Source organism: Carassius auratus, chromosome 30, assembly GCF_003368295.1.
Source record: "Carassius auratus strain Wakin chromosome 30, ASM336829v1, whole genome shotgun sequence".
Taxonomy (NCBI): Eukaryota; Metazoa; Chordata; class Actinopteri; order Cypriniformes; family Cyprinidae; genus Carassius; species Carassius auratus.
Genome location: NC_039272.1, coordinates 8177812 through 8205565, shown reverse-complemented (window position 1 = coordinate 8205565; position 27754 = coordinate 8177812). Strand labels below are relative to the sequence as shown.

The following is a 27754-nucleotide window of genomic DNA, read 5'->3' as shown; positions in this document are numbered from 1 at the left end:
CATAGAAACTTAAAAAGAACAGTGTTTATTTGCCCTTAGCCATCTTCCACCTCTTCCATCTTTATTTGACCATCTAACTCTATTCTTATACTATACTTAATAGTATATACTATAGTATATACTATTCTGTTTTCTGTTTATTTATTATACAATCAACCACAGACAAAAGCAAAAAAGACCTCTCACCACTAGTTTGCTCTATTCTTTTTCTATTCTATCGGTTTTCTTTTTATTTACTTTATATTAAAAAAAAGCCTTGCTACGTGTACTGCGTTAGGCTAACTGAGACTTGTTATAGCACTTACATATAATTTATCTTTTTTTGATTTTGATTCCTTCTAGTGTCCTCATTTGTAAGTCGCTTTGGATAAAAGCATCTGCTAAATGACTAAATGTAAACAGAAATCTTTTGTAACATTATAAATATCTTTACTATCACTTTTAATAAATTTAACTCATCATTGCTGAATAAAAGTATTAAAAAACATATTGACCCCAAACATTTGTAGTGTAGTCTTGTTTGAATTAATCGTTTTGATTTTGTCTGTAATTCTATTAGTTGTCTGTAGTTGTTTCTATAGATTAGATTAGATTAAATTCAACTTTATTGTCATTGCACATGTAAGGTACAAGGCTCGACGTAGTCAGTGTTTTCTCTGGATGTCCTCAATAGTAGGAAGTGGTGTCCCTGTGATGTGTTGGGCGGTTTTCACCACCCTCTGCAGTGCCTTGCAGTCAGCAACTGAGCAGTTCCCATACCAGACTGTGATACCAGACTGTGAACTGGTCAGGATGTTCTCGATCGCACAATGGTAGAAGTTCACCAGGATGGCTGAAGACAACTGGTTCTTCTTCAGTGTCCTAAGGAAGAAGTGGCGCTGCTGAGCCTTCAGGCTGGAGTTGTTGTGGTCCAGGACAGGTCCTCCGAGATGAGGGTTACCAGGAATTTGAAGCTGGAGACCCATTCAACAACCATCCCATTAATATGGATGAGGTCGTGCGTGCTTCCTTTCTTCTTCCATGATGGAAGTCATGGCCTAGTGGTTAGAGAGTTTGACTCCTAACTCTAGCGTTGTGGGTTTGAATCTCGGGCCGGCAATACCATGACTTAGGTGCCCTTGAGCAAGGCACCGAACCCCTAACTGCTCCTCGGGTGCCGCAGCATAAATGGCTGCCCACTCCTCCGGGTGTGTGTTCACGCTTTGTGTGTGTTCACTGCTGTGTGTATGCACTTTGGATGTGTTAAATACAGAGCACGAATTCTGAGTATGGGTCACCATACTTGGTTGAATTTCACTTCACTTTCACTTTCACACTTTCTCAAGTCCATGATGAGCTCAATGGTTGTACTGGTGTTGAGGAGCAGGTTGTTGTCAGCATACCATGCATCCAGGTGATGTACCTCCTCCCTGTAGGCAGTCTCATCATTGTCTCTGATGAGGCAAATCACCATGGTGTCATCTGCAAACTTAATGATGGAGTTGGATCCATGCACAGGCTTGCAGTCGCAGGTGTAGAGGAAAGTAGAGGAATGGCCTTAGCACACAGCTCTGTGGTACGCCGGTGTTGAGTGTGATGGTGGTGGAGCAGGTGTGGCCTGAAATTACATGCTGAGGTCTGTTGGTCAGAAATCCCATAATCCAGTTGCAGAAGGAGGTGTTAATGTCCAGGTCTCCAAGTTTTGTGAAGGGAAATGCTGTTAAATGCTGAGTTGAAGTCTACAAACAACATCCGTACATATGTCTTGTTATTATCCAAGTGTGTGAGTACCGAGTGCAGCACTGTGCATACTGCATCCTCTGTGTTCCTATTTCTGCGGTAGGCAAATTGGTGTGGGTCCAGTGTGGGTGGAAGGCAGTCCTTGAGGTTTGCTAGGACCAGTCATTCAAAGCACTTCATAATGATGGGTGTGAGACGAGTGCTACGGGGCAGTAGTCATTGAGGCACGTCGGGGAGGAGTGTTTCGGCACAGGCACAATGGATGTGTACTTAAAGCATGTTGCTCGGGTGAGGGACAGGTTGAAAATGTCTGTGAAGACCCCTGCAAGCTGCTATTCACATGCTCTAAGCACACATACAGGAATGCAGTCAGGGCCAGCAGCCTTGCATGCGTTGATCCGACTCAGTGCAGTGTAGACGTCTGCGGGGTTGAGTTTGAGGGGTTGGTGGTCTGCTGAGAGTGTGCTCTTGGTGGCCGTCTCCTTGTTGTCACTGTTGAAGCAAGCACAAAAGTAATTAAGCTCGTTAAGGAAGAAGACGTCGGTGACCATTGGAGTGGAGTTGCTTGGGTTGTAGTCACTGATGACCTGGTCAGAGCTGGATGCCCTGCCACATGGTTCGGGGGTCAGAGTTGGAAAAGTGTTCCTTTAACTTTAGCTTGTAGCAGTACTTGGGCATTTTGATGCCCCTATACTTTTGTTTCTAGAATTTACTGTGTAAAAATCTCTTAACTTGACATTTTTTTGCTTAGCAAATATCTCATATGCATTTCTTTTTAATCTATGTACTGTATATGACCCTGCAATTAAGCCAAAATTATATTTCAACTACACATAAGACCAACTGTGATTGACTAAATGTGAATTATGGATAGGCTTTCGATGTGAATTAATATGCTCTGCAATGTAATGTGTCCATTTCAACCTGCTTAAACAACCTGAGTTCTAGCTCTTGAATATTAAGTGTTGTAGGAAGACATTGAGAAAAAAACTGGTGAGTGGTTACTATGGTAGCCATTATTTAATTAATCATAACAGTAATTGTGATGTGAATATAAATTGCATTACATTTCCTATATATATATATAGGTGACGTCTTTTTTATTTCTTCTTCTTTTTCCACTCTAGCTCTCAGTCATGTTCTAGCGCCTGACATATTTTTGACAAATTCACCTGAAACTGAAAAGCAGTGGAAACTTTTGAATACTGTAGTTCACGTTTGCCAAAAATTGTGAAGTATAGTGAGGATATTGTCATAACCATTCCAGGACAAGTTCAGGAAAAGTCATCCAGCAAAAAACAACAACATGCACACAGTCAGTAAACACAGACTGAATTTATTCCCCTGAAACTTTTTTCTTTCTTCCTTGCATTCTTTCTTTTTCACATTCACCTGTGTTGAATGAATATTGCACACTTTTGCTTGTCCCAACCAACCAACAAACAACATTCTCACTATTTTGGAGTAAAACAATATACTTCTTTAATACATTAAATATCCCAAAAGCTTTATTTAAGAGTTTTGGGAGCTAGAACATAGGAAAACCTTTTAGACAGGCACTGGCTGCTAAATATTTCACATCGCTACCTCCATTCTGAGCTTGGAGCAGTTTGTAAGGGTAGACATGCAGAGAAATACTAGTGTGTCTTTAAGTGTCGAGAGAATACATCTGCCCCAGCTCTCTCTATCTCTCTCTTTCACACACACACACACACACACACACACACACACTTATGCACAGCTCCAGCTCTCTTCCTTGTGTGGCAGCTTTCAGAACTACTCTGGGACTCCACAACATTTGAGTTCAAAATAGATAACAAGACAAAGGAAATGGAGGGTGCATCTGCCTAATTGGGCCCTATGTGGTGACAGCATGAACCTGACACTTTTCCCACAACTCTCATGTGGATGAGACACGGGCGATGATGCGCATCCCTTTGTAACATCGGCTCCACACACGCGTGCGCGCACAGACATTGAGGCAGTCGGTCCCAGTGTAATTACACTGTTCACTTCCTAATCCTGTGTCTTAAAAACCTACACAAGTCAGTCTCTCTCTCTTCGCTCTTTCCCCTCAGACAGTAGTCGAGGCTTGAATAGAGTTTAGAAAATAATAACACGCGAGCTTAACTGCGGAGTCTGTCAAGTGAGGGAAATAATATTTGTCCAGCTGGACAGCCTTTGCCGTTGTGCGGGCTAAATTAATGTTGAGATTTCTGCCTGAGCGAGGAGAAAGGGCTGTCGTGTCGGAGAGGAAGTGCGAGCTGTTTGGTGTTTGACAGGGATTATTAAAATCAGCCCAGATGAAGGGGAGAGGGGCGCCAGCAAAGCCAAATTGACACTGACACTCTCCATTACACTCCACTTGACTTGCGATGACGACGTTGATACAGTCGCTCTCTCTCTAGCGCGTGCTGGATCCGTGTGAGACTTGAACGTTGAGGGCTTTATAGCAATCTGAGGCCAGATGGATTGTTTATTTAAAGCGAGGGCAAGAAGATGTGTCAGTCTATATCCCGCCAGCGTCTGGTAATACCGCAAGGCCGCTCTTTCCGATATGCATGTATTACCACCGAGCAGTACTGTAAATTGAATGGCACTCCAGCTTGACACAGAAAGGGGAGGCGGATAGATGAAAAGCAATGGATTGCGGCTAGAAATATTTATGGCAGATGATAACTAGTGTCTTGTTCCAGCTGTGCTTTGACGTGCAAAGATCTTGTTGGAGGTGACATCAAATCATTTCGTGTAAAGGGCCGTCATGTGTGTTCGAGGACATGTTGCATCAAACATAAAGGCTTCCGTTTTCAAGCTTACATTTCATCCCATTCAGACAAATGCTGTTCAGACATTGATTACTTCTTTTCATTTTACTTGCAATGGCTGTCCACAAAGTAAGTTACGGTGCTTACAGTATTTATATTCATGTGTTTTACCCAATACAGTCCTTTGCTGCAGAAGAAACTTTTCTGTACTTTTGTTCATTTCGCTTAGGTTGCCTGATCTCTCTCTCTCTCTCTCTCTCTTTCAAAAAAAAAAAAAAAAAACATTAAATAAAAAAAAAAATACCCAGCTTATCTTACCTTACCCAAGTCCCTTATTTCTTTATTTTGGGGTGGGTTTATGAATTATGATGAGAAACATGCATAAACAAATACTGATCATATGAAACAATGATGGTAATGAATAAATCTCTTCGGCAAAAAAAAAAAAAAAAAGAAGAAAGAAAGAAAATTTGTATTCAGGAATCATTGGAGTGGAGAAAGTCTGAAACTTGGGGAAAAATGTGTTACACTTTATTATGTTAAAGAACCCTGGCATTAGCAATCCCAAAGATGCAACTATATTCTGGAAATAAACCCCAAAATTCAAACTGAGATTTCCCATATTTATGTCCAGCTTTATGATGTCACAAGCCATAAAAGTCTGTTGATACAACTGATCTATATCGAATGTTTTGGTTCCTCTTTATATTAGGCCTTAACTTTGTACTTACATAAACATTTGTTTTACTTATTGTGTTCATATTGTATTACAAAACACTTCTGCTGCTATTGTGGTCGTATGGGGTAAGGTAAGGGGCAGGTTTTGTGGTATTTTTTTTTCAATATAAGTACAATGTAAAACATGTATGTACACAGTACATATATTGTATTAAATGATTAATTTAAATGTAAGTACATAGTAGTCAAAGCCACTTAATATAACGTGGGACCAATGTTCTCTATTATAGATCAATTGTTGATACCAAGGATGATAACTATTACAATAACTATAAAGATATAGTTTTCAAAATAATTGTACACTTAAAACATTAGGGAAATTCACACTATAACTGTAAATGATTTTTCTAAGTATTTTTACAGCTAATGAAATAAATAAAACTATGACAGCCAATCAGAATCCATCCTTTTTTCAAGAACTTGAGCATTTACAGCAGAAAATGACATAGGAGCAGTGCATGTTCAGCAGAATGAATGAATGAATGAAGGGTTGTTTACTTTGTAACTACAGTTTGTGTATGTGTGTTTATAGTTTTGCACTGTCTTGGCATTCATTGTGGACAGCAAAGTAAGAATTTCATTGCTCAGAGAAACTTGTTTTCCTCAATGAGTACATGACAATTAACTAGGGGTGTAACGATACGCGTATTCGTATTGAACCGTTCGGTACGACGCTTTCGGTTCGGTACGCGGTACGCATTATGTATACCGAACGGTTCGTTGGAGTAATTAATTATATTTGAAAAAAAAAAAAAAGAGAGAGAAAGAAATATAATGATATGCGTTCAACAAGGTAGCCCAATAACCCAAACAACGTAACAGGCAACGCCCCTGACACTCCCGAAGAAGAAAAAAACACCATCTTATATGTTTATGTTAGGCTACTCAGCAGGCGCTCGCTCACTCAGTACGCGCTGAAGGCTCGTTGCAAAATAGCCAATGCGTTTAACAGACTAGAAATGAGAAGATCCTCCAATAACCAACAGGTCTGGTGTTTGGGTGCACTTTGGATTCCCTTTAAGCTATAATGGTGATGGCAAGAGAGTGGTGGATAAAAAAACAACGGTATGTCGCATCTGCAACATGACAGGGTACACCAGCGGGATTACAAAAAAAAAAAAAAAAAAAAAAAACAGCGGGAATATCTGGGATATATGCGTCAGTACTATCTGGGAAAAGACGAAAAAAAGGAGAAACATGCACGCAGCAAACTATCCCTGCAGCATTTAGACACTATAGCTTACAGGGAATCCAACCCAAACACCAGACCTGTTGGTTATTTTAGGATCTTATATTTCTGGTCTGTTAAATGCATTAGACATTTTGCAACGAGCCTTCAGCACGTGCTGAGTGAGCGAGCGCCTTAGGGGCCGTTTACATATCGTGCCTAAAAACGCATGGAAAACGCTAAGCGCGTCTTTCTCCTCCTTTCCAAAGCACTCAGGCAGAAGCGCTCATGAGGCGTCTGTCTTTGCTAAGCAACAATGACGTGCTCTCTCCATGAGACGCGGAAATTTCAGCGAAGGATAAATGGATTTGCAGCTCTAAAAATCGCTTGCAGTAGCTCTGCTACTGAATTTATTTCAAAATTGCAATCCATATACAACTATGATCAGCTGTTCCTTCATCTTGGCTGAGCTCTCAACGTTGTTACGGGAAAGGATGAAGCTGATTGGTTGGTTCTTGTCACATGACCCGCGGTGCGCTTGCGGCATTCTGAAAAGTTGAGATGTTTTTACATTTTGCTGTATCTAAAACGTATCGAACCGAACCGAACCGAACCGTGACATCAGTGTATCGTATCGAACCGAACCGTGAATTTTGTGAACCGTTACACCCCTACAATTAACGCTTTGAATTGTGAATCTTCACACTAAGGGCGATTAGTATAACAATATCTAAAACTATGACAGAAGACAAAACTGCAGCACAGTATAATAAAAAAACATTCATAAACAATATTATCATTGGTTTGGATGCTAATATAGTTGTTGTGTGTGTGTGTGTGTGTATATATATATATATATATATATATATATATATATATATATATATATAGTATGTTTTTAAAAAAGAAAATAACTTTATATGCATATATGTTTTGCAGGGAAGACAATGGACTGGCAAGGTGACTTCCTGAATGACCATGCATTTGTGGAGCTGCAGATGGAAGGAATCCCCAGTGAGATGGACATCCAAAACCTGATCAGAGACACAGAGGAGAAACTCAGACTTAACGCCTGCAGGTCACTAGCCTAGACGACTCACAAAAAAAAAGAAAAAATGTTTGAATGATAGTGTAGATGTTTGCATTTTCAAGGCATAAGTTTGCTGTGATCTGCTGAACATTGTTGTTCTAAATGAAGTATTGTTGAAATTGACAGAGTGATTTGTGAATGGATTGAAATGTAAAAATGATCAAGAAATCAGTTATGATTTACACAATTTATCATTTTTAGGTCTGTGTGTTTTTTATTATACCATTGCATTCATATAGGACACAAACAATAGCAATGTTCCCTATTTTATAGAATAAAACCTATTTCTATGCTCAATCCTGAGATGCTAAGAAAAAAAATATATGATTATGGATTATGTCATTTACTGGTATACAGGGAATACAGCCTTTCATCTCAAACACATAAACACACATCTTGTAGGTTTTTAATGGACTGACCCATTCAAAATGAGACAGTTTCATTTTGTATTGATCCTCCGTGTGCTTCAGTCTTAAAGGTGCTGGTTCTTTAGAAGGTTATTGATCACCCTCATATAAAATGCATCAATATTTTAATATATATGACCAAGGGTTTGTGCTACAAGGATACTGTATGAATTGCTACTCTCAGTACTGTTGGACGAGACATAAAATGGCATAGGCAAATATATTAAGCACAAAGATTTTTTTGTCATGTAGGAGATGTAACTGCAGGGCGGTAGCAGTTGTTTAGTGCTTGAGTGGATATTGTATAGCACTTCATTTTCAGAGCTATTATTTCCACAGAAGCTTCCTCAGTGTCGGTAATCCTAACATAGAGACCACATGATTAATTGAGGGTTGATGAATAGCACGCCACTTCATCTGAAATCAATGAACTTAAACACATTCTGAATGCAAGCTTGCAGCTAGACGTCCTTTTTGTCCATTGTGATGGAAGGTTTTTTGCATTATCAGATATTGAGGTTTTGTTGTCGGCGAAGGACATGTTGACGAGCGCCCCTGAACTTGTTTCTCTTGCTCCGTTTTAATTCACAATCTTTTTACGCCGATAATGCACCTCAGACTCTCACCTGCATCGGTAGTTTTGGAGGACATGCTCCTCACGACTAAATTTCTGTTTGTTCTCCTGATCCTTCCCTGTCTACCCTCCCTGATGGCTCCTCTCTCCATTGTGCCGCCGGTTTCGAAAAATCTATCTCTGCCATGCTTTTATCCTTTATGTTGCTCTGAGGACACGCGCAGACCAGAAGGGTCTACGCTAAATGTGTTGTGCGTGAACAAAGGCGGTCTTACTCCCCCCTGCCATTAGACACACGTTCTCATTCCTGTCTGTCCGGCCTCTCTCCTCTCCAAATGGGAAAGTAATAATTGAAGATTCCACATCTTGAAACGAAAACCCTTGTGTGGGTAATTCAAGTATTATTACTGAAGGCTGAGACAGTTTTTCTGCCTCTCTAAGCATTAAAGGGTTATTTTGTGTTCTTGGAGAAAGATGGAAGATGGGGAACCATTATAAGAACAAAGAACCCGGATAATAGGGAATTGTGCCTAGGAGAAAGAGAAAGGGATGGTGGGAGGGGTGTAGCTCCAGCGGTCGGTCGAGCCGAGCTGATGTGGGTGACGACTTTGCCCTTTTCTGTGACCTCCTCTGGGGTGGGCCAAAGCTGTGATCTACACCTGCTACCTAACCTACTTATCAGAGGACTAACCCAAGAAAAGAACGGGAAACTGGAGATTTTGAGGCTGCCTGCCTCGTTTCTCGGTCCTAACCCATTTATGGGTCAACGAGACGGGCCGCCTCCTCTCGGTTCTAGGATGTCGGAGATTTGCCTAAGAGCCACTTCCTAATTGAAGGAGATTAAGATAGCCTGTCAAACAGCCTTGGATCTCCCAAATTGAAACGCTGTTATCCATTAAGCTTCATCAAATCGGACACTCAGGGAGGCCACCGGCAGTACGCCGGCTCCTAATGAAGTGTCAGCTATAGTCCAGCGACAGGAGGCCGGGCTTCGGATTTCAACCCGGCTTATGGAAGATAGCCGCAGTGGCATGCCAATTTACCTCGTGTGTGCGTCCTGACAAATAACCCGTTGGGGGTTTGGCACCGGAGGAGGCTAAGCAGGCCAGATCTACAGTCAGCGGGATCCACTTTCACAGGTCTCATTGGGTCCGGCATATTCAGGAAAAGAGAGGCCTTCTTTGATAGCTCCCAGATAGGCTATTTGTTTCCTGGGCACATGACTTGGTGCTCACTGAAGCTGGGGGTTATTTGAAAGAGATCTTTTCCTCTCCCTCCCTCTTACCCTGCTATTTCCTTCTCAGCTTCACTCTCCTGGAGCGCGACAGCCCACCCACACTAAATTAATTTTGACAAGGAACTTAAGATAACGTCAAAGCGCTGACTAATCAGTGTATTGGGTTTCTGTAAGGCAGAGAGCTGTGAAACATGCCATCATATTTAATAAAAGACTCCCGTTGCCTCTCTCTTTCTTTCTAGTCCTCTTGTTCTCTCCCCCCCCCTCCACCCTCTCGCTCTCTCTTTACCTGGTCTGTCATGTCTGGTTTGTGCGGATTTGAAAAACAATTACAGTTTTTGGAAGCGTGATTGGCAGACAGGGAGGAAGCAGAGAATGAGGCTTAAGGGAGCTTTCGCTAGTCTCTGCGCTCAGGGTTTTGTGTGGAGCTGGTCTCCCTGAAATTCCTTTCAACTTCCTCTTTTGTTGTTGTTTGATTTAAAGGGTAGATTAATCAGGAATTTTTTTGTGTGCATGTGAGGCTGTTGACGGTCTTTTTGGCTTTAGTCTGTGTGTTTCTCTGAGACGGTCTCTCTCTCTCTCTGTCTGCCTCTGTTCTTTCTTTCTTGTTGTGTGTGGCTGTCCGAATCAGTGAAAATCGTGTTATTGGATCTGATTAATCTAGAGGGGGTTAACACTCCTCTTCAGGTGAGGTCAGATGATAGGGAATTTTGTCTTGACTTCATCTTTTCCACAGAAAAATGTCTGTTCACCTTTATTTTTTGTATAAATGTTGTATTTTTTTTGTATTGTATGTACCTATAATTAGTTGTATGTATTCATAATTCATAGTTGTGAAATGTTCATATTCTTAGCTACATCGTTAAAGAGCAATCCATAAATAAAAAAGGACCAGTGCTCAATCTAATATATTATATTGTGTCAAGTATTATACTCTTTATAGGTCTCTTTATGGGAAAATAGTACAATGTATTTTACTGTTGTTAGTAAATATGGTGACAAAAAAAGATTGCATAGGGTATGATAAGGCAGTGGTTTCCAACGAGCGGACTGCAACAAACTATTGTAATTACATAATATTTAATATTAACAAATGTTTGTTGTTTTTATTTATTTTATTTTTTTAAAGTTATTTGTAATTTTATGATATTTGGTGCTGTGCTGGGTCGCATCGGTATCCAATAAAAGGCGAGTTCCCAATGTGACAGTGATCATGAGGGGGAAATAAACCGCTTGTTCTAGGATGATTGGATTACAATTTTTCAAAAATAATATTTAGGAGGGATAAATAGAATGCTTTATATATGCAGACTTTATTCAAAGAGTTGCTAAAAGTTTCCCAAAAGCTCCTTTAATCTGATTGTATTTATTTATTTATTTTGAAAGTTACTCATTTTGATCCCATCTGTGATGATCTATTCATATGTGAAGCATGTCCCTTAAATATTTATTGCTGCAATGTGAAACTCTGACACATCATCAGTGGCAGCCGGGCAGAAGTTTGACAGCAGCTGCCCCTTTGATTGATGCCAGTCCTCATGAGTGCTCAGACCAACACTGTCCGTGACTCGCCTTCAGTGATCGCTGACCCCATCCAGCGCCGATACACAGAGGATTACGCAGAAGTGTGTGCGGATGAGAGATGGGACTTTTATGAAGTTTTAGCGTTGTGTGGCTGCACAGATGGAAGCTCGTTTAGACCCTGCTGTTTGAGCAGAGTCCTGGGGTGACGCCTGGCTCAGCACCGGCTCTGAGCACAAATCCTTATTTTATTAGAAACATTAAACAGACTTAGTCAGTATATCTGCCTTTCTGCTAGCTCTGGATGGCTACACTTAACTAATGTATAAGAGCTAAGCTGAGCGATATCCTTGAGTTAACAACGTTCACAGAAAACACAGAGGAGCAAATAATTGCCATGAACATGTTCAGAACACCATAGTTCACACAGAACTTCTCAAAATATACCAAACTGGTACAACAAAGTAAATCCGCACATTTAAATACAATTTGGCTGCTTTTGTCAACACGCGTTGACTATAAGAGGAATTTCATCACTATAAAAGGGCAGTTTTGTTTGTGTGTCTGTGTCGACAGCATCTTTAGTGTGTAAAACTGAATTTTTATGTTCCCTGTTAGCGCTTGTGTTTTTACAGCGAGCTTTAGGCTGTTCATTAAACAGAATGGGAAGATTTGCTTCTCCAGCACGGTCCTCTCGTCACACATATTTCCTTTTTACTACAAAAAGAGACACATTTGTTGGATTCCTGTCGCCAACCTTGCATTTTAACCAACGGAAAGAGCCCTCTTCGTCTTTGCTTTCTACATTATTCAGCTGCATATCGTTAAAATTAACAGCCCTTTATGTTCACTTTATGTTTGCTCTCTTTTTTCGAGGAAGTAAAACTGTGTCAGGTTTAAATGGAATTTAATAAGCTGCCATTCGAAGGCATCTGGACTCGTGCATAGCCGTGGTGTTTACAGCAGTGGTTTATGTCGCTTTGTAAGGGTTTGTATGTGTGTGTGTATGTACCTGTATGGCTTTACGGCTTTGTGTCATGTCTCATTTTTCACGGATAGAAGGAGACAGAAGTGCTGATGCCGTGTGGTTATGAGGAAGATCGACTCATCCTGTGTCGTTGAGAGAGATGTGCCACATGCCGAAACACGCACACACAACTGATATATTGATGTCTGTGTTCATTAGCCCCGATGTGGCTGATATCAGCTGTAGAGTGACATTAACCGGAGTGTACTTGAGTTTAAAGGGACAGCTCGCATGTAACAAATTGTGAGGGTGTATAAAAATTATTTCAGTGCTAAAAGTTCAGTGTAATTCAACTGCGCAATGTGAAGTCAGACAAAGATTTTCTAAACCGGATGTCCATGTTGTGTTATTTTTTTATTTTTTTGGCATTTTATTGATAGAAGAAGTGGATCAATGTAAGCAGTTTTCAAACTTGAATGTTGAATGAATGTTTTTAATTACATTTTCCAAATATTTTATTTTATTATAATTTTTTTTCAAATTCAAATTTATGCATATTTCATCTACATAAAAGTGCAGATCACGTGGGCCTAGATTTGAGAATTTCCTTATCACAATTGTATGCAACTTTGTAAATTAGATAAACAGCTTCCAACATTTTTTCTCAGCCTTTTCTGTACTCCAATGCCACTTGGCTATTATGTATGTATGTATGTGGAGGTCAGCAAACAAGTATGCAGGGCAAGTAAAAATCTGAACTACTGATGTAAATGAGTCTGCAGAACAAATCTTTGAACCCTGGGACATGACTATTTTAATATTGCTGTAAGTTGATTTAGTGCCATTAAGATTAAATAATTGTGACAGTAAAAGTAAATCACTTACATTTATGAATTTTATGCAGAGTTTGTACCCATTCTTGAGAGTGTGTGCTTCTTCCTTTTATTATAGTATTGAACAGAACCTGAAGGAACTGCAGGCCAAGGTTGGAGAGGCCAGTAGCGGAGAGAGAGTTCCCAGTCCAATAGAATGCCTCCAGTGGTTTAGTCAGCGCAACTTGAGCATCCTGAAACCAGTGGCTACGGGACACCAAGAGCTTCTGGACTTCCTTCGAGCTTTGGTGATCAAAACCATACTTAACCCCAAATGCAATCTTCCCAACAGACATCATCATGACATGTTTTGGAATAGTATTGATTTCATATTCAGTTCTTGACGTTTTTAATACTCTCTGTCGTATATTTTAACAGCAAAACTCACTAAAGGCAGAGGATGCTTTTGAAGAGGCTATTCTACATTTACTACTGAACATCTCTACTCAATGTGGCGTTGCTTTCCCTACTTCCTGCCCTGCATCTAGCGAAGAGCATTCCTCATCTCCTAACTTATCCATGCCATGTGATGACCTTGCTTTGGAAGTCCGGAAGGCATGGGATGATGTTCGTTTCTCATTGCGGAGCCACTTACTTCGCAAACTCCAGATGATGACTGAACCAAGCAAGACTGAGGGAGAACTGAGTGTTGGGACCAAGGTTCCTCAGAAGATCTTCTACCTTCAGCAACTGTTATTCCTCTACCCTGAAACAAAGGTCTTCAGCTGGTACACGCAGCTTCAGATCAAGGCCGTCCTCAGTGTTCTCCAAAACTGCCAGAGCTGCATTCCAGGTGGGCAGAAGGGCTTCGACAGACTGACTCTGGGCTTTCAAACCGCCTCTCCAGCTCTTTGCTCAATGCTTCGGGAGGAAATACATGTGCTTAATGGAGTTGCAGAACCACATAAGATCATTGCCTTCCTTAACCACGTCTACCTGAACACAGTGGCACAGGAACTAGGTGTGCTGATGGACAAGGAGGTCGAGACCGCACTGAAAGACAACACTACGCACAGCATGAAAGGAGGCAAGATGTCCAGCAAGAAGTCTGCTGTAGGTCAGTGGCTTAATGCTCTAATCTTCATTTTGCACATAAAACTGGAAGTAATTAAAATTGTTTTAATCGGTTTGGCTGACCGCTAAAGTACAGAAAAGTTGTTGTTATTGACGTTTAAATAGTTTAATGTCTCACTGTGCTTTGAAATGAAATAATAGAACAAATAAACAATTGGAGAATCAACTTTTTGACTAAGAGTAGTACCCTTGGTAGAAATAATAGCGGAACACACTTGTTTTTTAATGAAAACTAAATTTTGTTTGTAAAGTTTTTCCAAACACTGATGCAGAAGTTTCCACAAATGTGTTGCACTTGGAGGTTTCTTTGCTTTCACCCTTCTGTCCAGTTCATCCCAAACCAACTCGATAGGGTTTAAGTCTGGAGACTGTGCTGACCATTCCCTGATTTGAAGCCTTTACTTCTGAGGTAGTTCTAACATAGCCTGGAGGTATGTTGTGGGTCATTATCTAGCTGTAGGTTGAACCCCTGACCAACTCATGTACCAGAGGGTATTGCATGGCTCCAACATGCTGTGGTAGTCTTTTTGGTGCAGGGTGCCAGGGTGCCACTCACTCTTGAACTGGAAATTTCAGTAGTCCACTGGAAGTAAACCTCTTCTTTTTTTTCAGAAGACTTTGACTGGTATAGAGTATATTATTTCCTGTAGTTTAGGTGTACAGATTTTTTGGCGCCCTCTGAAAAAGAGCTCTTTGCTGCATAAAGTTTGCTTGGTTTATGGCTTCAAACCTTTGAAAGATATTTATATTTTTGTTTGAGATGCTTGCAAGCTAATGTTAACTTAGCACATTGCACCAGTGCTTACAAAAACTTTCCAAACTATTTTTGATTTCTTGTAACTGTTAAATTAATGAAAATGGAGAAACTGTGTCTTGAGTTGAATGAATCATTGTACACAACACTCTAAACATTTTCAGAACAAAAGTCCTTTTCCTACACTTATTGGCCAAACGAAAAAAAAAAAAAGCTATTGGTTGGTATCAATTATTTTTTTTTAAGTGTTAGCATTCTTAGCATTGGCAGAAGTGTGTTTATGGTTCTTGGAACTGCCAAAATAAAGTTGCTGGAGCTGTCAGAATAAAAGTTATTCTCTGACACTTGTTGGCCAGACAGAAAAAATTTATCATTGAATGCCAAAAAAATGGGGGGTTGGCAATTTTTGGGTTGATCACTACACCTAACCCTAAAAATCACATGAAAAAACAGATTGTGGATGTGTGCAGCTGTTTCTGGGAACTTTTGAAATAAACTGCAAAGGGAATTAGACTTCATGCTGATAACCAAATGTCTAACTACATGAAACTAGTACAATATGTGACCCTGAACCACAAAACAAGTCATAAGGGTCACTTTTTGGAAACTGAGATATATACATCATCTTTCCATCATTTTTCCAAATAAGCTTTCCATTGATATATGGTTTGTTAGGAAAGGACAATATTTGGCTGAGATATAATTATTACAATATCTGGAATCTGAGGGTGCAAAACAAACAAACAAGAAAATTGCCTTTAAAGATGTCCAAATTAAGTCCATAGCAATGCATATTACTAATCAAAAATTAAGTTTTGATATATTTACAGTAGGACATTTACAAAATATCTTCATGTAATATGATCTTTACTCAATATCCTAATAATTTTTGGCATACATTTTTTTTTTGACCCATACAATGTATTGTTGGCTATTGCTAGAAATAAACCAGTGCTTTTTATGACTGGTTTTGGGGTTTTAGGGTCACATATAAATATTCCTTACTTCCAGGCATCTTTTAAATCATATTTAAAGGATTGTAACAATCACCGTTTTATTATCTTATTTTATTATCTTTTTTTTTTTTCTCTGTTCTACTGATATTATGCCAAGTATTGACAGATCAGTATTAGACTCACTTATACTCCTTCTAGAGACGTCACTGTCCATTTTTGAATGGACTCATTAGGGCTCCTCTTCCATTTAATTCACATTCCTGCCACAATTCACTAATTTTTACAAGCAGCAGACACTTTTCCTCATTTTCCCACTGTAAAGACAGAATGAGGGAGCAGTAGGGCTCAATAATTGGCCCTGTGTCCATGGGGCCACTTAATTCAGGTCCACAGACCTATAAAGGGCCCAACAATCCTTCAAACACAATAACAGGGGCACTGCAAGTGTGTATTGCTGGAAAGTGACTGTAATGTGTTTCAGACACTTATGAGTATATAAATAATGTACTTACAACTCTGTACCAGAAGCCCGTAGGCAAAATTTAATGATTGAAATAGTTGTCACATGCCTCTTTATGGCTGGTTTTCCAGCTAACAAATGTCTCAGGAAATCTAAACATGAGGTGAAATCAAACAATGAATGCTTTGACAGTTTTTGATGGTTGCAGGGTTTGTGTTTTAGCAACATAGCTGAAGTAAATGACGAATAAACGGTACGCTTTCAATGGAAGGCATCAAAACAACCTGCCGTTTCTCTTCTTTGTCTTGTTAGGTGATATTTATTGTGCTTTATTCATTCTCCATATTTCCGCGGAAAGCCTGTCTGGGAGAAGTGGTGGTGGTGGGGTTGTGGGGAAGGGGGGTGAATCTTGACGCGCTGTCCCACGGGAGCGATGCCGCTCCTGGCATCACACACTGTCAAGGCACTGAAGCATTTAACAGCTTTTCATGCGCAGATATGCCAGTTCCTTTAACCCCTCCATCTGAAAGGGATGAACAGACTTTGTTCCCCCCCTCCTTCACCAGATGTGGGAGTCTCAGCCCTTTGTACCCATCTTCTTCCATCCCTTGCTTTTCATCCCTCTCACTTTATGTCGTCTTTTTTTCCACTCCACTTTTTCTTAGAGGTAATGGGGTGAGGGCTGGGCTCAGGAGACTGCCATACAGGTCAGCTGATCTGGAACAATGAGGAGTTTAAATCCTTACTATCACACCTCAGTGGATTTGTAGCAGACAGGATAAAGAACTGAAAAGGTGGAAGTGAGAGACAGATAGTGTATTGTGTGTGTGTGTGTGTGTGTGTGTGTGTGCGTGCGTGTGTGTTTGTGTGAGAGAGAGAAAATAAGATCTGGCTGATGTTTGTATGTTCTTGCACATATACAGTGTATGCGCACATTACATGCTGTATTTGAAACACACAGACACTGGATATTTCACATATATGTCATTTTCAATTCAGCCTGAAGAAGAAATATAGATTTCTGTGATGTGCTGCATATTTCAAAGGAGACTCTTTTTTTTAATGTACAGTAAAGCTTACAGAAAATCAATATTACTTCACTCACTTTTTGGTAGGGCAAGGTTTTCAGTTTGTATAACATACAGTAGGGTCCAAAACTATGAGACTTCACTGAAAATCTGGAAGGTTAAACAGAACATTTCAGTTTTTCTTATGATTAAAACAATAAACATGACAACTTCGTAAGTCTTGCTTTCTAGGTCACTACTAAAATAAGTAAGTTTGTGAGCATGTGTACAGACGGTCAGATGTTTTTCCACTGGAGCTCAAGATGCTCTTTGAATCATCTCGATCATGATGGGGAGCATGTTCTTTAGGTGGATTTTTTTTTTTTTAAAGCAAAAGGGGGGCAAACCAAATAGTACTGAAACATTCTGAAATGTTGCATTTTTACACTATAACATTTCGCTGTAGTTTGTATGCTGATAACTTCGGTATGCAATGAACATAAAATGCAATTCAAAAGCATTTTCACTAGTGGTATCAGACATTTACGCCACACGGTATTTATGTAACGTGTTGTCAGAGGGGATACATCATTTTTTAATGCAGTAATGTGCAGGTAGTCTGAAAACTAACAACCCCCCCAAAAAAAACCTTCCATTGCACATACACTACCATTCAAACTAAATGTATTCATAAATAAATACTGTTCTTTTAAAATTTCTAGTTTTTAAAAACTGAAGTACAGTTCAAATTATTTTCTGTGGCTGTTTGTGATTTGTGTCACATATAACATAACTTTTATTTAACATGGAAAATCCTGTTAAACGGTGATTCAGAGTTTTTTTTTTTTTTTTTTTTTTTTGTCTTCACCATTCCATAATGTTTTGTTTACTGTGTGTTAATCAGTATCATAATGTGATTTATGTGAAGTTGTTTACCTGTGGGTTCACTGTGTATTTCTCAGTAATTGTTCAAATATGTCAAGCGGTTCTGTTATACCTGCCACTGATTTTGTTTTAGTAAATTTGACTAACCTATGGCTACAGAATTGCATCTAATGCTGCCAAAAATAGACAGAAGTGGAGACTCACAACACCAGTTACTCCTCCCTGTAACGCATTAATAAAGATATCAAAACCTGCCATTTTATTTATTTTTTTACCTCAAGAAGGGCGGACCACCCCCTACTGCATCCCAGCTGGACTGTGCCTCTGGCATTGAAGGAGCCAGTTTAGTGTGTGTCAGTGGAGCAGCTTATAATGCCGTCTGTCTCAGTGAGCAGTGGGCTGCAACAGACAACCCTCTGCATGCCACAGCAGCCAGACTCCCTCAGGCCGTCAGGGGGCTCCACATGTGGCCGCTTCAAGCCCCGGGGCCCCGCCAACCACAACACCACCAAGAGCACATGTCCTGTTATATGAGACTGAACTGATCTTTGCATTTACAGCTAGCTACGTGCTTTTCCAGCTTGCTTTTTCTCTTTTTCAGCTCCTTCCAATATCATGGGAAATGTAAAAAAACCCATCTCTAATCCCCAGAGCATCCGCATCTGTACGGATGTCTGTCTGTGACACTTGGCAGAGTCGTTGTGGCGCTGTCACTCACAGGCGGCGTAGAGCGCGTCTTAGACGTGGCTGGTGGATAAATGAGGCTTTTTCTGAATGGCTAATGTTCAGGGTCAGGCCACACGTCAGGAACAGGAACGCAGCTGAACGCCCGTCGTGTCTTTTTAAGATCGGCCTCTCTCTCTTTTTCCACTTTCCTGCCAGAGAGGCCAATCAACACCAATATAAGAGAGGGAGGAAATGAAATCAGTGGCTAAATTGTTGCGTGATTGCCCATTCCCTAAAGATGCCGGGCAACATTTGGAGAAAAGCATTTAATAATTGCTTTTAGGGCCATGTCAGACACATACAATTCCCTGCACTAATGGCCCAGCTAGGCAGAACACGGCCTCAAGGGTCAGAGCAGGACAAGCCAGCCAGCGAGAGCTGGGTCTGTGTGTGTGTGTGTGTGTGTGTAAGAGAGACGGAGGAAAGGAGAATGAAAGAAGAAATGAGGGAGCAGGCATGGAGGAGATGAAGTGGCAGCGAGTGTAACCCAAAGGGGAAATGCACTTCAGTGTGAGTTTAATACACCAGGCCGGGGATTTGGCAACCTGCCACACAGCAATTGTTTACCTTTTTGCTCACTGGCTGCATCTGTTCTGTTTTGTAAACGGCACTAAACTATCTGCCCGTAAACACTGGAATCAATAACAACTGTTTGGGGATTTCCCAGCCTCCCCTACGATTCTTTCTTTCTTCTTCTTTTCTCTCCCTAGCTCTCTCTCTCCTTTTCTTTGTGCCATTTTTCACTGCCTCCCCCCTTCTAGTCAAAGCAAGTGTGACGTGAATAGTTTACAAAAGGCTTTTTTTATGCCGAAGAACACATTTGAAGAAAAACGATATGGCTTTGCAAGTAATTTCATTTATTATCAGTCATTATTCCTCGCAACCATGCTTGATGTGCTGTAACTTTCATGGAATGTCTCTATACTCATAAAAAAGAAATGTTCTTTACTGGCATCTATGGTTACATGAAGAACCTTAAACAACCATGGAACCTTCCAATTGTACAAAAGGTTCGATATATTGGAAAATGTTCTTCATACCAGGAAAATAAAAAATATATATTTTAAGAATGTTTTACTGAAAGGTTCTAAGAGGAACCCAAAATGCTTCAGTGAACGTCCAAGGAGGCCTCAATATAAATGAACATTTGAGGCAAAACAACACAAGATATTTGTAATCAAATTATATACAAATGCATTTATTTGAAGAACCAAACTCTCGCTTAATAAATCAGGTAGCCTAATCTAAATGGGATTTTTTTTCATACGAAAAAGTCATGCAATTTATACTGAATAGCCTATATTTTTCTAATTATGCCAAGCTCTAAAACATTTTATTGGATAGAAACTTCATCAAGTAACTCTAGGTCAACTGAAAATCATGCGGCTTTTCAAATGTTGTCACCCTTGTGTTGTTAAAAACCTGCTTAATTTTCTTCTGTGGAACATAAAAAAATTTCCTTAAAAAAAAAATATATATATAGCTTTTTTTGTGTTCTGCAGAAGAAAGAAAGTCATATAGGTTTGGAACAATATGAATGTGAACTGTATATGTACCTTTAAAAGGAACACTGCAGTTGAAATGTCTTTAAATCATTTCTCTGTTTGTCTGATCATCCTGACCAGTCAAATATATCACGAGTGGCTTAACCAATGGCATTAGTTTGGAAGCAGTACTTGATGACACAAGGATGAATGAATAATTTTATTTTAATAAAAAAATTATGTTATTGTTGTTTAAATCTTTCCCCTAATCTTAATCAAGAGCAAAAGGGTGATTGCTCGTGGATCATCCTTTTCAAGGTTCAAACCTGCAGTCTTTAATCTTCTCCCCATACTGAACAATGCACAGGTTTTTTTTATTGTGTAACAGTTGCCCACAAAGCACTTAGAGCTTTATGTAAGCTTCCTCAGGTCATCCTTCTCAAAAGTATATTCAGCACTCTTACATTCTTGAAAATAATGTACTCGGGTAAAGCTTTTACTTTCCTCAGTTGCCCGATCTCTCTTGCATTATAATTGTATTTAGTTCTAATGTGTGAATTCCCTGCTGCTCTTTATAGATATTTCTCAAACACTTGAGCAGTGTTCGGTTAAAGACTTTTGCCTCCTCCGTCCGTTGTTCCATCTATCTACTGTGCTCCCAGGCCTTCCCTCTTTTACTACATCTGCTATGAGTGCAATGCCCTTTTAACGACCCCGGCGAGGCCCTGACTCTCAGCTCTTTTCACAGTAAACGACACGTATCACTGCTCTCAACACCTTCAACACCTCCACCCCATCAGCGTGTTGTAATAACCCCCATTATGGCTTCAGTAGCTGGGCCATCCTCCCACACAAGACTCCTAATGGTTAGCTATGAGAGAGGCCCTAATAAGCCGTTAATGGCGGGGTAATAAATAGCCAGACAATGGCTGGGTGAGAGGAAAAGACAAGATAGAATGACAGCAGAGCATTAAACATAAAGGTGAGATGGCCGCTCTAAGTGTGAGTTAGTGGTTGGGGTGTAGAGGACGGGTGGGGTTCAAGGACACCTCTTAGAGGGATGGAGATGGATGATGGATGTTAGGTTTTGAAACATTTTGCAATGTATGTAGAAGGCTGTGTCATTAATTGTCCTGAAATAGAAAATTAACTTTGATTGTAACAGTGATGTAAGGATTTGGCTATAGGAAATAAGAAATGTGTGCAGGTAACATCAATGCGTTGATTAAAACAGAGCTGCTATAATTACAAGATGCTGACATTCAGAGCTGATCAGGCACATCTCTTGTTTCTCCTCATTTTTTTTAGTCTGTTCTCTATTAAGGTATAGTTTACCAAAAAAAAAAAAAGTCAGTATTTACTCACCCTTTATCCAAACCAATATGACTTTAGAAAATAGAGCGGCTCTTTTCCATTAAGAACAAGTGGTTTACTGTATAATGTCCAAATTGTCCAAAAATTTAAAATATCATAAAGTTTGCCCATACAATAAATGCGTTCTTTTCAATTAAATTGTTATTATATATATATATATATATATATATATATATATATATATATATATATATATATATATATATATATATATGAGTTTTATTTATTTTCATGACTATGAAAATTGTAATGTGGAATTATATATGGAATTATATATATAACAAAAAAGTGTGAAACAACTGAAAATATGTCATATTGTAGGTTCTTCAAAGTAGCCAACTTTGCTTTGATTACTGCTTTGCACACTCTTGGCATTCTCTTGATGAGCTTCAAGAAGTAGTCACCTGAAATGGTCTTCCAACAGTCTTGAAGGAGTTCCCGAGAGATTCTTAGCACTTGTTGACCCTTTTGCCTTCAGTCTGCGGTCCAGCTCACCCCTAAACCATCTCGATTGGGTTCAGGTCCAGTGACTGTGGAGGCCAGGTCATCTGGCGCAGCACCCCATCACTCTCCTTCTTCAGTGTGACTCTACAATTTAAAGAAATATGTTTTATAAAGAAAACTCTTTGAATGAGAAGGTGTGTCCAAACTTTTGGTCTGTACTGTGTATATATATATATACTACAATCATAATTTGTAAAATAACAGGCATTTGAAGCAGAGTGATTTAAGATTAATTCAATTTTGAATTTTTGTAAGGACAAATCAATTTTTCAAGCAGATTTCACACCAGGTTCAAGTTGGTAATGTAGATTCTCTGAGTAGGTTTTTTTTTTTTTTTGTTATACTTAATGGCTTTTATGCCTTTATTAGATAGGACAGTAGAGAGTGGACAGGAAAGCACTGAGTGGAAAGAGGGGAGTGGGATTGGCAAAGGACCTCGGGACTCGGGTCGCCACGAGCACAGTTGCGCTATATGTCATCACACTAACCACGAGGATGTTAGCGCCAAGAACGCTTGGATTTCAAGTGACTTCTTTGTGAGCTGTGCTTCATACATCGCAACTCTATTGACAATGGACAAACATTTTTGCTAATGTGACCACACCTAAAGTGATAAAATGCACATTTTTAACTGGACTGTTTCTTTGAGACTTTATCAATTGTGAGAAAAAGGCAAGAAAACTCATCGTAGACCCCACTTATACAGATGAAGGCGTTGCAGAGCACTGGGCACCAGAACATCAGGCGCAAGAACAGTTTCCTCCAACAAGCCATCTCCATCTATAACTGTTAGCACAACCACAGTATTTTTAACAGCGCAGTGTTCACTACAGCATTATGCAGCGAAGATGTTCATTATGTAAATATACGTTTTAATTTACACCGTTGGAATACACTACACTTAATTTGCACAAACCTGTACATAAGTGTTCTGTTTACTCTCTCTGTATGTTTATTCATGTAATATATGTTCCTGTATATATGCATAATATAAGCGAGCTCATACAAATCCTAAGCCAGTGAAACACTTATTATGGTAATTCAGTCATGATGTTTGGAGTGATTTTACTGACAGGCTGATGTGCTTGTATGAGCGGGAGTGTATCTCCATGCATTCATGTAGCCATTCTCCCAGTTCTGCCTCACAGTCTCCCTCTGGACCCCATTAATGAAGAGCCAAGATCCTGGTATGACACGCTCACCTGTGAAAAAAATATGTGCACACACCTACAAACATGTATACATCACAAATGCATGAATTTATTCCAGGCGCTCACTGACCCACCTCATGGGGTCAGTCTCTGCATCGCTATAATCTGCTGGCTTGCAAAATTAAATAAAATGGCACAGAAAACCCCCAAAACAAATGCATGTATGATCACCGTATGTGCCTGATAAATTGGAGAGAAATGAAAGAATAAGATTGTCATATTGCCGGCTTGTTGATAACAAAGTGACAATATGGTGTTAGAATCCAGAGGCGATATTGTTGCAATTATTTGGGGCTCCTTTCTTTTTATTTCTCCCCTCCCTCCATCGCTTTCCCACTCAATCTTCCTGGAGCTTTCATAGCCGGGGCTAATGCCTTCCTGATCCACTCCCCAATGCCTTTTCTGTCAGAGGAAGTCATTTAAGAGCACACACAAAAGTATTTGTTGAAGTGTCTGAAAATACCGCAGCCCTCTTCTCCGCGGCCCATTCTTCAGGCCTAATGCGGAACATCCCCTGGGTGATGGCTTTGGCAGCTGCAGAAATGGGAGAGCCACGCTGGAGATGAGGGTCATCGGCGGGTTACAGGAGAAAGTTTGTGGCCAGCAATGTTTGACTGTAGATTTGAGGGGAAACTTTACTGCCTCTGTGGGATTGGTGTAGATTGCGAGGCCACGGTTCACAGCTCCCTGGTGTCAAATGCACATTCACAAAGTCTTTCAGTTCTTATTTATTTCATTTATTTGAGAAACATGCCATCTTGGATTCCAGAGTTGTTGATGGAATGTCCTCAAGGTAACCTTCGATATCCTTTACAATATCAGTCTCCAAAAATCTTTTAATTTTCATGAAAAAAAATATTTTGAAGCAATTATACAGAAATTATAGAAAAGAGTTCTGGTTAATATTTCTGTTACATTTTTTTTTTAATAAAGTAATGTGTCCTTGCTTTACTTAAAAAAAAAAAAAAAAAGTTTTTACTGTCATTTTAAACAGTTTAATGAAACCGAAATAGTTTACTTTTACAATTACATTTAGTTATTTAGCACTTTTATTTTTAAGCACCAAAGTGACTTAAAAATAAGGACAATGGAAGCAATCAAAATCAACAAAAGAGCAAACTTTATGAAAGTGCTATAATAAGTCTAAGTTAGCTTATGTATAGAGTGCTAGAATTAGAGGGTCAAATACATTTGGAAGAGATGTGGTTTTAGCCGATTCTTGAAGATGTAATTCAACCAGGAGGGAAAATGTTTTGAAAAAAAGCTTGTGAAAATGATTTTTTGCCTCTTGGATGGCACAATAAAGTGACTTATTTGCAGAGCGCAAGCTTCTAGAGGGCACATAAGTCAGAGTCAGTAATGGTTTTGTAGGCAACCATTAATAATAAAAATAATTAATTTTCTTCATAAATAAAAAGCTACACTTAATCCAAAAGCAGTTTGTATATATATATTGGTAACATTTAATTGTATTATGCTAGATTATTTACCAGTGACAAGTCCTCTTGAAAGACTTTTAAATGTATGAAATGAAAACTTTTCTGGACTCATGTTGATGTGCTTACATTTCAACCTTCTAAAACCCTAACCAAAAGAAACTCTCTGTGTAGAGTTCGGCAAATCTTTAAAAGCTAAATAGCATTTGACTTGGACGAACCAAATATGTGCATAGTTACTGTTTGGTGCTGGTTAAGGTGGTGGATTAGCATGGCCTTCCAAAATGTATCCGTTTAATCTTTCCGACAAGTGCAACCATTCTTCAGCCATTTGACTAAAGAAGTCTTGATGGTAAACTATCACATGCATTTACATTTAATCATTTATGAAGTTCCTTTATTCAAAGTAACTTTCAAAGGAGAACCATCACAAACAATCATTCAAGAACCGACAATATTTGCAGTACCCGATGCCAGGAGTAAGCTAGTGTAGTAAAAATGAAGAAAATATTTGTAGCTAATTTATAGCCTTTGTTTATGGATGTGGTTTATTTAAGTGTTCGCAGAAGAGTTGTGTCTTCAACTGTTTTTTCAAGTCTGTGATGGTCTCAGCAGAAAGAGTGGTTGAAAGCTCCACCACAGAACCTCAAGAAAAAAATAAGCTGTTCTTTCCAGCAAAGATGTCTGTCAACATTTTTTCCATGACCGACTCTTTGTTGTGTCTGTCTACAGCTCCTCAGCATCCTCCCCAGAGAGAGCGAAGCTTCAGCCTTACCTCCCATCAGCTCAGGTGCCTGACCCAGCTGACCAACACCTTACTGGAGCTGGAACAAACTGTGGAGGACCTGGCAACCCATCTGGGGTTCCTTAACTGCGCTGGAGAATCAGTATGCAGTGGCAAAGGTTCACTTTAACAACTATTACTAACAATTTCACACACATATGCATGCTAGAGTCAAATCTGTCAGATACAGGTCAGTGAGACGTAATGAAGTCCAGTTTTTAAGGGAAAATCCTGTCATCAGTTGAATCACCCTCGTGTCGCCTCAAACTTGAACGACTTCCTTTTCGAAAAATAAAGTGTAGTCCAGTGTTGAAATGTTAGGTATTAGTAAATTTTTATTTATTTATCTATTTTATAGTTTTACAGCAAATAAGAGTAAATACATGCTTAATGTTACAACAGATTTATATTAGTGCAGTCAAACGTTTAATCATGTTTAATAATATCAAATATAATATAAATATAAATATATAAATGTATATACATGTAAATATTTTCTAAATATATACTGAATGCGTGTGCATTTATATTTACAGTACATAATAAACAGAACACATGCATATATTATGTAAACAAAAACTTTTATTTTGGATGCAATTAATCGCGATTAATCATTTGACAGCACTAATGTATATATAAAATAAATACAATTCTATCAAACTTGCTATTCATCTAAAGTTGTAAAAATAAAATCAAGTGTTCCACGTTAAGCAGCAGAACTGTTTTCTGCATTGATAATAAGAAATGTGCACCAAATCAGCATATAAGAATGATTTCTGAAGAATCATGTGAAAATTCAGCTTTCCCATCATAGGAATAAATGTATTAAATAGAAAAGGGTTATTATTTTTATTGCACATAAAAACATAAAAAAAACTTCCTAACCCCAAACTTTTTTTTTTTTTTTTTTTTTTTTTTTTTTTTTTGCGTTTCACAAAAGAAAAGAAATAATTTAGGTTTGGAATGACATGAGGGTGAGTACATGAAGACAGAATTATTTTTAGTGATCTGCAATATCTCTTTAAAAACTATAGTACTTAATCTCATAATCAACAAAACAACCAAAGTAAGCAAATGTCCCGCTGAAGCAACTGTGAAAACATATACAGATCCAGATAAGTGGTTTATGTTGCTCTCAGACTTGAATGCGATCTATGCCAGTCAACAAGATATATGGTGGTGGTTTTTTTCCCGATGAATATCAGCATAGTGTAAATAAATGACAGCCGATCAAGATTTGTGACAACAGTCTGCTCCAAATCTGACATGTGAAATGATTTGTCACCGTGGGAGTGGAAAACCTCGAGCTATATTGTGCTCGACGGAGCCTTTAAATACGACAAGCCTCCGATTCCTGCGTATAATAGCGACATCTCTACAGGCAGCTTATGAAGCCAGACTGGTGGCCTGTAGCGCTACCTAGTATACATATGCTTGTTTTAATGAGAGTTTCCTCGCCTTTCTTTACAGCTCTTTTACTGTTCTGTGCGTGTGTGTGTGTGTGTGTGTTTCTTTTTTGCATGTAGAAACATGCTTCTACACACACAAATTGAGGAGGCAGGGAATTTATTTCCATTTATTTTTTTTTCTGCTATGAAAGTGACTGGTGCGTTTAGTAATTTCTGTAAAGGTTACATTAAAAAACAGGACAAGCAGAAAAGGGCTGGATTCACTGAGAAGTAAACAGCCTTTAAAGGGCAGTTATCCAAATCATTAATTCAGCCAATCAAACGACTTAATTACCAGAAATTCATCAGATGGGCTTAAAGGTCAAAAAGTGACATGCCGGCTGCTTCTCTTCTCCTTCGCCTGGCTCGACTCTCTCTCTTCTTCAACTAAATTGCCTCGCCCGGGGTCTCACTTCCGAAGCGTCTGATTAGAAAAACGCGGCCTTGATGCATGCACTTTTAATTTGCCCACAACAAGCGCGCACACACACACATTCATCCTCCCTATAACCCTTCCATGGATTAGCCCAGATATGGCCATAGCTATCAGGGGTTCAAATCAACTCCAAAGCCTCTGAATTTAACAAAGCTTA

General features: G+C 39.3%; 1 protein-coding gene across 1 annotated transcript in view; it reads left to right on the top strand.

Moving 5' to 3' along the window:
* The window catches only part of kiaa0825 (KIAA0825 ortholog), a 122100-nt gene that overhangs the window by 1036 nt on the left and 93310 nt on the right, over nucleotides 1–27754 (top strand). The window contains 4 exon segments of the mRNA XM_026211120.1: nucleotides 7330–7468; nucleotides 13138–13306; nucleotides 13437–14115; nucleotides 25662–25832. Coding sequence (XP_026066905.1) covers nucleotides 7338–7468; nucleotides 13138–13306; nucleotides 13437–14115; nucleotides 25662–25832 — 1150 coding nt within the window. The 5' untranslated portion in view covers nucleotides 7330–7337.